At 47.0% G+C, this 13,713-nt stretch overlaps 1 protein-coding gene across 1 annotated transcript in view; it reads right to left on the reverse strand.

Annotated features, from left to right (window-relative positions):
- Positions 1-13,713, reverse strand: part of STXBP4 (syntaxin binding protein 4) — a 53,309-nt gene that overhangs the window by 21,037 nt on the left and 18,559 nt on the right. The window contains exons 15-19 of the mRNA XM_054393916.1: positions 9,917-10,003; positions 9,607-9,672; positions 3,992-4,168; positions 2,351-2,467; positions 1,594-1,643 (exon numbers count right to left, since the gene is read on the reverse strand). Coding sequence (XP_054249891.1) covers positions 1,594-1,643; positions 2,351-2,467; positions 3,992-4,168; positions 9,607-9,672; positions 9,917-10,003 — 497 coding nt within the window. The remainder of the gene's footprint in view (positions 1-1,593; positions 1,644-2,350; positions 2,468-3,991; positions 4,169-9,606; positions 9,673-9,916; positions 10,004-13,713) is intronic.

Consider the following 13,713-nt stretch of genomic DNA (forward strand, 5'->3'; position numbering starts at 1 on the left):
GCATTTTCTAGCTCAGTTTTGGTCTCACTGTATGACCAAAACAGTTTCACACTGTTGAGATCCCCTAGCAGCAGTCCTGTCTGTACGGCCAAGGCTTGAAGGAAGTTCAGGTCGAACAACTTCTATGTCTCCAAACCTGGTGGCAAGAATTCAGTGGGTGGCAGGAAGGTGACTCACCTAAAAGCCAATATGAAAATTGCTTATAGGAAGGGACACTGCAAGGGACCCAATTCTCATCTCCAACACTGTTGGTGACTCAGTTTGTCACCTTAGCTCTGTGCTTTATTGACATGGAGTCCCCAGGCTTCACAAAGCGTGCAGCAGCCCAAAGCACGCAGCAGCACTCCTGTGCAGGGCCAGTGGGAACTGCATTGAACTGGTGGTGATTAGCACACAGACAGCTATGCAACAGCTGCTGATCAGATCCTGCAGGGTTTTGAGAGCTCAGCTTCCAGCCAACTTCACTGGATTTGCCTGAGAGCTTTACTGACTGATGGCAGGGCACAGACCAAATGACTTTATTGTTCCATGAATCTTCATGGAATGCTCTCTGGGATAGAGAGGCACAACCTCTCTGATATTCTGAAGGACCAAAGGCTGCTCTAAAACTTGCTGAATGCTCCCCAGGAGCCAGCAGTGCCCTCCTACAGCCCAGCAGGCAGCTGTGTGCTGGGCTGCAGCCAGAGGAGTGTGGGTGGCAGGGCAAGAGAGGGGATTCTGCCCCTTGGTTCTGCTCTGCTCACACCTCACCTCCAATCCTGCCTCCAGGGAAATCTCAGAGCTGCCTGCCAGGACCTGAAGGCTGGAAGGCTACAGGAAGGCTGCAGAGGACTTTTCCTGAGGTTGTCTGGAGACAGGACAAGGAGGAATGGTTTGAAGCTGAGGCAGAGCAGGGTTAGAGTGGAGCTGGGGAAGAAGTCCTTCAGTACAACTCTGGCACAGGCTGCCCAGGGAGGCTGCCTCCTGCCTGGGGGTGTTCAAGGCCAGGCTGGATGAAGTCTTGACCAGCTGAGAGGTGTCCCTGGGCCTGGTAGGGAGCTTGGAGGAGATGAGCTCTGAGGTCCCTCCCAACCTGAGCCCTTCTGTGACTCTCTGAATATTCCTGGGTACTTCCTTTAAACAAGAAAAGCACTAAGAGTCAGATGGGTATGCATCTGATCAATTCATTTATATTCCACTGGACTGATGATGATGCAAAATGCCTTGGGATAATCTAAAAAAGTTAAAAAATAAATCACTTCTAACCTGCTGGTAAGGCTCCCTGCAATTTTAACTAATCCTTAGCAGGTTATAATTACTTAACAGAAACATCCAGACAACCACAGCTATGTAATTACTAACTGCTTTAATTTAATTCTGGAGGGGTTTAATGAAGCTGTATCCTGAAAGCCTGATTTATAATTCATGCCATTCCCTCCCTTCCAATGAAATGAAACCCAGAAGTACAAAAAAAAAAAAAAAAAAAAGGAAAAAAAAATTAAACCAAAACCCAGGAAAAAAAATAGCTACAAGACAGTTTCTGGAGGCTTTGAAACTGCAGCAGAGTTTGTAAGGCAGAACATTGCCATTTCCACTCCAGTATCTATTCATTACCTTAAAAGAGTTGAGGGAGGAGAGGTGTCTGAAAGTACTTCATGCACAACCTGTTGGCCAGAGTCAAGAAGTTAGCAGTTCATAAATCACCACAGTCAAAAATGTAATGCTGGGATTTAACTGGATTTAAATGCAAGCATTTAGCTGTTCTGTTTGGGTGGGGGGGGATTTGACTGGCAAACAGATTCCAGCCTGTCCCAGCCAGAGGGGTGAAAGTGAACATCACAACCTCATAACCCTTGGAAATGGAGTAAATATTATGACTTCACTCACTTCTTCTTTCCTAACATCTCAAGTAGCCAATTTCCTTATCAACTATTACCTTTTCTGCCCTTTTTTTCCCTTCAGGGGAATTTCATAGAAATTGATACGAGTTTGGGAAAAAAAATAGATGGAAAAATGCTCTGCTGGGCTTCATTTGTTTAGTGTAAGGTGAAAGAGAAAGAGCATTTGTCCATGGACCTCTGCAGGCACACCCCACCTCCATTTCCAGCAGTGAAAGCATCTCTGCAAGCTACTCCATGGCCAGTTTACAGCTTGCATGGGGTTGGAAGGGAGCCTCAAAGCTCATCTTGTCCAACCCCCTGGCAGCCAGCAGGGACACCTCCAGCCAGAGCAGGCTGCTCAGGGCCACACCAAGGCTGATCTTGAATGTCCCCAGGGATGGGGCCTCAACCACTTGTTTATTCCTCAGAAACAACAACATCATCAGCTTCCCCAGACAAAACACCTTGCTAGGAATGAAAGGCAAAGTCACCTCTACGAACTGGAGCAGCTTTTCAGCAGCCACCTCGAAGGTCTTCCTGGCCGAGTCCGATTTCCGCAGCTGGCAGTCCAGCACTGTCACTCTCTTCCTCAGGTCCTGGATGCTGTCCTGGGCAAGGTGTTGCAAAGCTTTCATTAGAATCTTTTGCTCCCATGGCTCTGAGAGGTACAGGGTATGAAATGAGATGGATGTGTGAAGGGCAGAGTCGGGAGGATGGAGCTCACTGATGCCCAAGGACAGCACAAGGGGCACTGGAGGCAAGCTGGAGCAGAGGAGGTGCCACAGGAACAGAAGGGAAAACTTTGTCACTGTAAGGGTGCTGAGCCCTGGAGCTGTCTGCCCAGAGAGGTTGTGGAAGACTTTCCAACCCCACCTGGATGTGTTCCTGTGTGCCCTGCCCTGGCAGAGGGGTTGGACTGGATGATCTCTGGAGGTCCCTTCCAGCCCCTACCATTCTGTAATCCTGTAAATGTTTGCCACCCTCTTTCCTACACCTCTGGAAAGCACAGCTGCTCCTGAGGCAGGTGTGCTTCAGCTGCTAGGAATCAGCTCCCAGAGTGCCACAGATTTGGGCAACCAATGTCAAGGTGAAGTGAAACTGGAAGTGAGAGGGTGGAAACTGAAGGCAGTTGGAACTGATTCATGAATGGATGAAAATCACAGCCTGGAAGTGACAGCATCAGCAGCAGGGTGCCATAAATAATAGCTAGGATGTGAACAAACTCAGTCCAGTCCTTTGAATCTCTCCACCCTTTGGCCAGCACAGTAATTATGGTGCTTTGTGCAGGAAATGACCCCCTAGGGCTTCTCTCCTGCACTTGTATTGATTGCTGTTGTGCATCCCTTTGTACTCTGAAACAGCTACAGAGATTGGGTGCCCAACTAGAGCAAGTTCTGGAGGCTCAAGGCTGAGAGAGTTGGGCTGTTCAGTTTGGAGAAGAGAGAGAGATCTTAGAACAGCCTTCCAGAACCCAAGGGGGGCTCCAGGAGAGCTGGGGACAGACTTCAGTCAAGGGCTTGAGTGTTGGGATGAGAGGCAATAGCTTGGAGTTGAAAGATAAGAGATTTAGACTGGAGATTAGGGAGAAATTCTTTACAGTATGAGTCAGAGACACTGGCACAGGTTGCCCAGGGAGGTTGTGGATGCCTCCTCTCTGGAGGGTGTTCAAGACCAGGAGGGATGAGCAACCTGGGCTGGTGGGAGGTGTCCCTGCCCATGGCAGTGGGGTTGGAACTGGATGAACTTTAAGCTCACTTCCAACCTAACCCATTCTGTTATTGTTTGTCCACCAAACAAAGCTGAAGGCCATTGTGACTGAAACACAAAAGCACCCCCCCACACCCCCAGAGTCTTTCCAGCCACTGCTCCATGCTTTAACCCTGGAGGTGTTGCCACTTTGGCTCATAACCCACATATGCCTCCAGCTCCTGTTTTTTCCAGCACCAAGCTCTCTGGATAAAAGGAAGCCTCACGCACACTTCACCTTCCTTCCCCCTCCCCCTTTCCCCACACATCATTCCAGTGACTGAATAATACAAGACAAACAGTGACCTACTTTAGGAAAGCAGATGAAAAGAAAAATGACAAACAAGAGCTGAGAGGCGCGAGGGAGCCATGGCAACTCCGCTTACTTTGTTGTGGCCACACTGCTTGGAGAGCTGAGCCTTCAGCTCCACAATTTCAGCTTCCAGCAGCCCAATCACTTCTTCATAGTCCAGCTCCATGCCACGAGCCTGCCTCTGGGCAGCTTCTGCGAGGTGAATCCTGCTCCTCAGGGCTCTTGTCTCCTCCACAGCTGCCTTGGCTTCCTGTAGGCGACAGAATGGGATAGGAAGGTTGCAGCTCCAGTGAGCAAAGTGCAGGTTTGGCTCCAAAGGTTTAGCATGAGGGCTGCCTTGTAGTAATCACAGACAAATGTAAATGCCCTCTTGTGCTAGTGACAGGAGAAGGGCAATGGTTTGAAGATGGAAGAGGGCAGATTGAGACTGGAGATGAGGAAGAAATTCTTGAGAGTGAGAATGGAGAGACACTGGCACAGGTTGCCCAGGGAGGTTGTGGATGTCCCCTCCCTAGAGGTGTTCAAGGCCAGGCTGGATGAGGCCTTGAGCAGCCTGGGCTGGTGGGAGGTGTCCAGGAACTAGATGAGGTCAGGTTCCCCTCCAACCAAACCATTCTGTCAATCCATGGTTCAGCTGCTGCTGTTTGAGTGCATGATGTCCAAAGGCAGAGCAGAGCTTCACAGAGAGAATTTTCCTAATAAACCATAGCACAATTCCTATGACTTCTGAAAACCTCACTGACTGCAAGGCTCCAGAGAAGTGCCCCTGATGCTGTGAATCTGCCCCACAGTCAAAGAAAGCACTTTAATGAGATGGATTTTTGCTGTTATCATTGCTTGAATTCACACTCAGGCCAGCATTCACTCAGCACATGGATGGGTTTCTCATGCAAGCATCCACTCTGTTCTCAGCAGCAGTGCTGGGCTTGATTTTCCTGCCTCATGCCTGCTTTTTCTGCTCTAGCATCACAGAAGAATGTTACATAAAGCTTAGATATAAATAATTTATGGAAAGCAGAAAATTGGAAACATTTTAGTTTTTAATTCAGCTAAAGTCATCCCCAAATGTTGTAAAAATCTGATTTTGAGGGCACTGCTTGGCTCATCTTGCTGCTATTAACTCAAGTTAACTTTGACTTGCACCTTTAGGAAGTCAAAGTAATGGTCTGGACAGCAAATCTAGGGGAAAAAAACAACAACCTAACAACCAAACTGCTCATCAAAAGTGTAGCCACACAAGATTGCTGGCACCAAACCCAGCAACCCATCAGCATTTCCCCTTAGCTTCTTACCAGCCTGGGGAGAAAAATCACTCTGCATCCATTTTCTGAGTCCTTAAAGTGAAAAACCTTTAAATGTAAAAACTCACAGAGCTAGAAACTCTCTGTAAAAATTCCTCAGCTAAGGATACTTCAGTTCAAATCCCACTCTGAGCCTTCTTATGGTATTTTACTGTAACGATACCCTGGTTGGGAATGGAGCTAGAGGAGAAAGATGGAGGGTAGAGGAGAATTCACACTATGAATCCGTAGCAAAGAGGAAATCATCCAGAAACTAGGCTTGAAATCCCTGTTTCTGAAAAACCTGAGTGACCAAACAAGCTCTGCACCATGAGGGTAAGGGAACACTGGAACAGGTTGCCCAGGGAGGTGGTTGAGGCTCCATCCCTGGATATATTCAAGGTGAGGCTGGACAGGGCTCTGGGAAACCTAATCCAGTGGAAGATGTCCCTGCAGCCTGCAAGGGTTGGACTGGATGAGCTGTGGCGGTCCCAGTCCAGACCATTCTGTGATTCTGTGTTGAGGATGTCCCTGCTGCCTGCAGGGATTGGACTGGATGAGCTGAGGAGGTCCCAACCCAGAGCATTCTGTGATTCTGTGTTGAGGATGTCCCTGCTGCCTGCAGGGATTGGACTGGATGAGCTGAGGAGGTCCCAACCCAGACCATTCTGTGATTCTGTGTTGAGGATGTCCCTGCTGCCTGCAGGGATTGGACTGGATGAGCTGTGGAGGTCCCAACCCAGAGCATTCTGTGATTCTGTGTTGAGGATGTCCCTGCTGCCTGCAGGGATTGGACTGGATGAGCTGAGGAGGTCCCAACCCAGACCATTCTGTGATTCTGTGTTGAGGATGTCCCTGCTGCCTGCAGGGATTGGACTGGATGAGCTGTGGAGGTCCCAACCCAGAGCATTCTGTGATTCTGTGTTGAGGATGTCCCTGCTGCCTGCAGGGATTGGACTGGATGAGCTGTGGAGGTCCCAACCCAGAGCATTCTGTGATTCTATGATTCCTATTCCTGTGGAGGAAATGTCACCTAACACTGAAGAGGGGTCCTAAGCAGGAACATCTCCAGAGCTCAGTGAAGCTCACAAAAGGCAGACTGAATTGGTTTCTTTCCTAACTTAGAAGCATTTGTTCAGTGCAATCAGGTCGGGTTTTCCTAGTTTCTCATGATGTGCTGTGTTTTTTTTTAATTATTTCTGTAAAATGATCTCCCAGTCTCAGTTTCAGCTGACTTTTAACCTTCATGCGTTAGTCTTCACAATAAATATTCATTTCAAGCCCTAAATAAGCTAATCTCACTGACACACATATAGAGGACATCATCTTCCTCCTATTGACAATGATTTTGCAATCCCATCCCTGTTTGGAGGATTGCCAGGGACATTCTGGTCTCCCAGAAAATGAAGCCTTAGAAGAAGTAATCACACATGTAGCAAACAGCAAGATCATTAGGGGGACAGAGGTGCTCTAGGGGTTGGAGGTTTCTGTTGCAGAAACACAACTGCTAAGAGATGCAGTTAAATAACCTCCATTTAGCAGCAAGCCTAATTATCAGGTGGTTTAGGGTTTGGTTTTTCTTTCTCTTTTGGAAGAACAAAGCAGTAGTGGCTCCTGATCAAGGTGCTGATGGTCAGCTCGACCTGGAAACAGGCTCCTCACAGCTCCTTGCTGCTTGGCTTTGTGTTACTGAGCTGCATCCTGTCTGGAGAAGAGGAGGCTGAGGGCAGACCTCATTGCTCTCTACAGCTCCCTGAAAGGAGGCTGCAGGGAGCTGGGGGTTGGGCTCTGCTCCCTAGGCTCAAGTGATAGAAGAAGAGCAAATGGCCTGAGCAGGGGAAGGTTAGGTTGGAGAGAAGGAAAAATTTCCTTGCTGCAAGAGTGGTCAGGGATTGGCACAGGCTGCCCAGGGAGGTTGTGGAGAGCCCATCCTTGGAGGGGCTCCAGAAACCTGTGGCCATGGTGGGGCTGGGTGGATGCTGGACTGGGTGATCAGATCAAACAATTCTATGGTTTGCACAACTCTAAAAGCAGTGCAAGGGGCTGTTACTGACAGCCCCCTCTGGAAGATCACCAGAACACCTCCTGCAGGCTGCCTGGAGCGGTTCTTTTTCCTGGGAAACAAATCAGACAACCCAGGAGTTTCTCTAGGTGAGGGATCTACAGAAGGAGAGGGCAAAATTACTGCTTCTGTAGAGGGCATTTTCTTGCCTCTGTAAGAAACAACTTGACAGCAGCAAGGAAAGCTGAGCCCTGCTGCTGCAGAGGACGATTTGGTAGCCTCCAGTAGCATAGGTATCCTTCAGGAACAGGCTGGAGGTGGGGAAAGGACTCTTGGAGACGAAAGTGAGAAGCTGAGTTAAGCATGACTGATGTAAAGGAGACCTGGACAAAGGCTCGCATCTTAAAAAGGCACACAGAGGAATTAGTTCAATAAAGTGACAACAGCAAAGTCCTGGGAAAACTGCTGGGGTGAAAAGGGAGGGCTTCAGACCTCCTTCAGATAAAGGATTAATCTCCTCTAATCCACAACTGCCTTCCCTCCCCTCTTTTGTTTTTTCAGAGCCCAGTTGTTGAATGTTAATTTTGCTCTCCTGGCAGCCTAAGTGTGAGCAGATTTCAACAGCCAAGGACCTAAAGGAGTAATTAAGGAACAATTGGTTCCTGCCTGACAATGAAGTGATTGCCCACACTGCCACTGAACCAACCAGAGCTGCTGGCTGGAGCAGGAGGCACAAAGGGAACCTGACACCACCAGGTTTCCTCATTCCACAGTTACTGGAGCTTTGCACGGGGAGGGTCTCTCTTCCTGCTGCAGGTGAGGGGCCCCCAGCAGTGAAGAACAGATGGGCAGCAGCCTGCTTCAACATTTCCTCCTATCTTACTCAACTGCTTGTATGAAAGAAGGTGCAAAGAAATGGAATCTGCAGCTGGAGGGGTTCCAGAAACCTGTGGCCATGGCTCTTGGGGCCATGGTTTAGTGGCCATGGTGGGGTTGGGTTGAAGGTGATCCCAAAGGGCTCTTCCAACCAAAATGATTCTATGATCTATAGAAACACCTGATGGGAGTCTCTGTCCCACTCTGGTACAAAGCCACTACACAACAAGCAGGAAACAGCAGATTGGAGGAGAGAAAGAGACCCTCACAGAGGTTCAGAGCACAGGGTCCTCCCAACGCCAGGTGCTGTCCCTTGGCTGAATTCAAGCATCAGGAGAATGATTTCTCTGAGCTGCCTGCCAGGACCTGAAGGGATCCTGCAAGAAGACTGCAGAGAGACTTTTCATGAGGGTGGAAACAGGACAAGGGGGAATGTTTTGAAGCTGAAGGAGAACAGGGTTAGACTGGAGCTGGGGAGGAAGTTCTTCAGTGTGAGGGTGGTGAGACTCTGGCACAGGCTGCCCAGGGAGGCTGTGGATGCCTCTTCCCTGAATGAGGCCTTGAGCAGCTGAGTCTAGTTGAGAGGTGTCCCTGCCCATGGTGGGGAGGTTGGAGCAGAGAGCAGAGGAGCTCTGAGGTCCCTTCCAACCTGAGCCATTCTGTGACTCTATGATGACATCAAACACTTGAAAATGCAGCAAGTAGAAACAGAACTCAAATTTCCATTAAAAGCCTATTTGTGCCTCCTCAAATAAGTCAGAAATAAGTCTGCAATTACACAGAATTTAGTATTTCTCTTTCATTTCACTATGTGGAGCCTTTTCAACGGCAGTTACTTCCTTGGAGATGAGAATATTTATGCCCTGGAGGTTCACCCTGCAAAGCTGACCTCCAGCAGCACAGGACCGTGCTGGAGGGAAAAAATAACAGCACGAGGACCTCGTGTGGTAGGAAAAAGACATTTCTGCGCCAAACCAGCACCAGGTCCTGCTCCAAGCCCACCTTTCCTGGTAAAAGCAGCTGTGAGCACCCAAACCCCCACTGCTGAGGGCCTGATGTCCATCCTGGGGTTTGTGCTTTCACCTTTAGTCTATCCTGAGAGAGTCAACATCTGCTCAGCCTGAGCCCCAGCAGGGAATGGGAACATGAGGTGCACTGCTGCAACACCCCTCAGGGCAATTTCATCCCAAACCAAGACAAACCCAGTTGATTTCCCTGCTGCAACAGGGCAATATCACAACAGTGATGGGAAAAGCTTTCAAGCAGTTCATAGATTCATGGATCTGGGTTGGGTTGGAAGGGACCTTGAAGCTCATCCAGTTCCAACCCCTGCCATGGGCAGGGACACCTCCCCCACCAACCCATCTTTTCAACAACAAAAAAACCCAAAAGAACCCCAAAAGAATCACCTTGTGTTGAAATCAGTGTGCAAATATTGTCTATATGAGCACCAAGAGAGGTAGAAGTGCCTCCTCCCACAAAAAAAGCCAGAAAACAGAATAATTCTATTTTTAAGACCCTTCAACATACCTGCTTGACCATTTGTAGCTCCTCTGTTAACTGCTCCTGTAAATTCACAGATTCAGACAATTTTTCCTGTTGAAAAAAAAAACAATCAAACAAAAAGAATTAACAAATGGCTCTGGAAAGAGGTTTTTTTTTTTTTTTTCCACACCTAAACCCCAAACACAAAAAGGGCTGTTTGCTCTGCCTTTTTATTTATTCACCCAAAACTGCACACAAAATTCAATAGGAAAAAAAAATCCAATAAATCATGTTCACACTCAGAAAAGAAATTAATCAACTTGAATCATTTAAAGCAAATAATAACAGTAATTACCTTTAATTCACTAATTTCTTTCAAGGCTTCATTTCTTTCTTTCTTAAGTCCTTCCATTTCTTCCTCCAAAGAACCACAGGTTGCAAACTGGGAGGGGATTGAAATCTGGAAGGTTAGAACACTTGGCTCACTGTCCCTCCCATCATCTGTAACATCTTATTTTGAAAGGTCTTGGTAATAAAAAAAGAGAGGATAACCTTGACTGGGAAAGAACTGAAAGCTCTGAAAGAAGCAGCAAGATTCTGACCATAGCAGAATCACAGAATTGTCAGGGTTGGAAGGGACCTCAAGGCTCATCCAGTTCCAACCCCCCTGCCATGGGGCAGGGACACCTCACACCAGATCAAGTTGCTCAGAGCTACATCCAGCCTGGCCTTAAAAATGTTTATGGCAATTCTGGCCGCAGCAGCTACGTTGGAGGCAATTCTGACCATAGCAGCAACACTTAAGGCAATTCTGACCATAGCAGCAACACTTAAGGCAATTCTGACCATAGCAGCAACACTTAAGGCAATTCTGACCATAGCAGCTACACTTAAGGCAATTCTGACCATAGCAGCTACACTTAAGGCAATTCTGACCATAGCAGCTACACTTAAGGCAATTCTGACCATAGCAGCAACACTTAAGGCAATTCTGACCATAGCAGCTACACTTAAGGCAATTCTGACCATAGCAGCTACACTTAAGGCAATTCTGACCATAGCAGCAACACTTAAGGCAATTCTGACCATAGCAGCAACACTTAAGGCAATTCTGACCATAGCAGCTACACTTAAGGCAATTCTGACCATAGCAGCTACACTTAAGGCAATTCTGACCATAGCAGCTACACTTAAGGCAATTCTGACCATAGCAGCTACACTTAAGGCAATTCTGACCATAGCAGCTACACTTAAGGCAATTCTGACCATAGCAGCTACACTTAAGGCAATTCTGACCATAGCAGCAACACTTAAGGCAATTCTGACCATAGCAGCTACACTTAAGGCAATTCTGACCATAGCAGCAACACTTAAGGCAATTCTGACCATAGCAGCTACACTTAAGGCAATTCTGACCATAGCAGCAACACTTAAGGCAATTCTGACCATAGCAGCAACACTTAAGGCAATTCTGACCATAGCAGCAACACTTAAGGCAATTCTGACCATAGCAGCAACACTTAAGGCAATTCTGACCATAGCAGCAACACTTAAGGCAATTCTGACCATAGCAGCAACACTTAAGGCAATTCTGACCATAGCAGCAACACTTAAGGCAATTCTGACCATAGCAGCAACACTTAAGGCAATTCTGACCATAGCAGCAACACTTAAGGCAATTCTGACCATAGCAGCAACACTTAAGGCAATTCTGACCATAGCAGCAACACTTAAGGCAATTCTGACCATAGCAGCAACACTTAAGGCAATTCTGACCATAGCAGCTACACTTAAGGCAATTCTGACCATAGCAGCTACACTTAAGGCAATTCTGACCATAGCAGCTACACTTAAGGCAATTCTGACCATAGCAGCTACACTTAAGGCAATTCTGACCATAGCAGCTACACTTAAGGCAATTCTGACCATAGCAGCTACACTTAAGGCAATTCTGACCATAGCAGCTACACTTAAGGCAATTCTGACCATAGCAGCTACACTTAAGGCAATTCTGACCATAGCAGCTACACTTAAGGCAATTCTGACCATAGCAGCTACACTTAAGGCAATTCTGACCATAGCAGCTACACTTAAGGCAATTCTGACCATAGCAGCTACACTTAAGGCAATTCTGACCATAGCAGCTACACTTAAGGCAATTCTGACCATAGCGGCTACACTTAAGGCAATTCTGACCATAGCGGCTACACTTAAGGCAATTCTGACCATAGCGGCTACACTTAAGGCAATTCTGACCATAGCAGCTACACTTAAGGCAATTCTGACCATAGCAGCAACACTTAAGGCAATTCTGACCATAGCAGCAACACTTAAGGCAATTCTGACCATAGCGCTACACTTAAGGCAATTCTGACCATAGCGCTACACTTAAGGCAATTCTGACCATAGCAGCTACACTTAAGGCAATTCTGACCATAGCAGCTACACTTAAGGCAATTCTGACCATAGCAGCTACACTTAAGGCAATTCTGACCATAGCAGCTACACTTAAGGCAATTCTGACCATAGCAGCTACACTTAAGGCAATTCTGACCATAGCAGCTACACTTAAGGCAATTCTGACCATAGCAGCTACACTTAAGGCAATTCTGACCATAGCAGCTACACTTAAGGCAATTCTGACCATAGCAGCTACACTTAAGGCAATTCTGACCATAGCAGCTACACTTAAGGCAATTCTGACCATAGCAGCTACACTTAAGGCAATTCTGACCATAGCAGCTACACTTAAGGCAATTCTGACCATAGCAGCTACACTTAAGGCAATTCTGACCATAGCAGCTACACTTAAGGCAATTCTGACCATAGCAGCTACACTTAAGGCAATTCTGACCATAGCAGCAACACTTAAGGCAATTCTGACCATAGCAGCTACACTTAAGGCAATTCTGACCATAGCAGCTACACTTAAGGCAATTCTGACCATAGCAGCTACACTTAAGGCAATTCTGACCATAGCAGCTACACTTAAGGCAATTCTGACCATAGCAGCAACACTTAAGGCAATTCTGACCATAGCAGCAACACTTAAGGCAATTCTGACCATAGCAGCAACACTTAAGGCAATTCTGACCATAGCAGCAACACTTAAGGCAATTCTGACCATAGCAGCTACACTTAAGGCAATTCTGACCATAGCAGCTACACTTAAGGCAATTCTGACCATAGCAGCTACACTTAAGGCAATTCTGACCATAGCAGCTACACTTAAGGCAATTCTGACCATAGCAGCTACACTTAAGGCAATTCTGACCATAGCAGCTACACTTAAGGCAATTCTGACCATAGCAGCTACACTTAAGGCAATTCTGACCATAGCAGCTACACTTAAGGCAATTCTGACCATAGCAGCTACACTTAAGGCAATTCTGACCATAGCAGCTACACTTAAGGCAATTCTGACCATAGCAGCTACACTTAAGGCAATTCTGACCATAGCAGCTACACTTAAGGCAATTCTGACCATAGCAGCTACACTTAAGGCAATTCTGACCATAGCAGCTACACTTAAGGCAATTCTGACCATAGCAGCTACACTTAAGGCAATTCTGACCATAGCAGCTACACTTAAGGCAATTCTGACCATAGCAGCTACACTTAAGGCAATTCTGACCATAGCAGCTACACTTAAGGCAATTCTGACCATAGCAGCTACACTTAAGGCAATTCTGACCATAGCAGCTACACTTAAGGCAATTCTGACCATAGCAGCTACACTTAAGGCAATTCTGACCATAGCAGCTACACTTAAGGCAATTCTGACCATAGCAGCTACACTTAAGGCAATTCTGACCATAGCAGCTACACTTAAGGCAATTCTGACCATAGCAGCTACACTTAAGGCAATTCTGACCATAGCAGCTACACTTAAGGCAATTCAATGCTTGCACTTAAGGCAATTCTGACCATAGCAGCTACACTTAAGGCAATTCTGACCATAGCAGCTACACTTAAGGCAATTCTGACCATAGCAGCAACACTTAAGGCAATTCTGACCATAGCAGCTACACTTAAGGCAATTCTGACCATAGCAGCTACACTTAAGGCAATTCTGACCATAGCAGCAACGCTTAAGGCAATTCTGACCATAGCAGCTACACTTAAGGCAATTCTGACCATAGCAGCTACACT

Source organism: Indicator indicator, chromosome 29, assembly GCF_027791375.1.
Source record: "Indicator indicator isolate 239-I01 chromosome 29, UM_Iind_1.1, whole genome shotgun sequence".
In the NCBI taxonomy this organism is placed as follows: Eukaryota; Metazoa; Chordata; class Aves; order Piciformes; family Indicatoridae; genus Indicator; species Indicator indicator.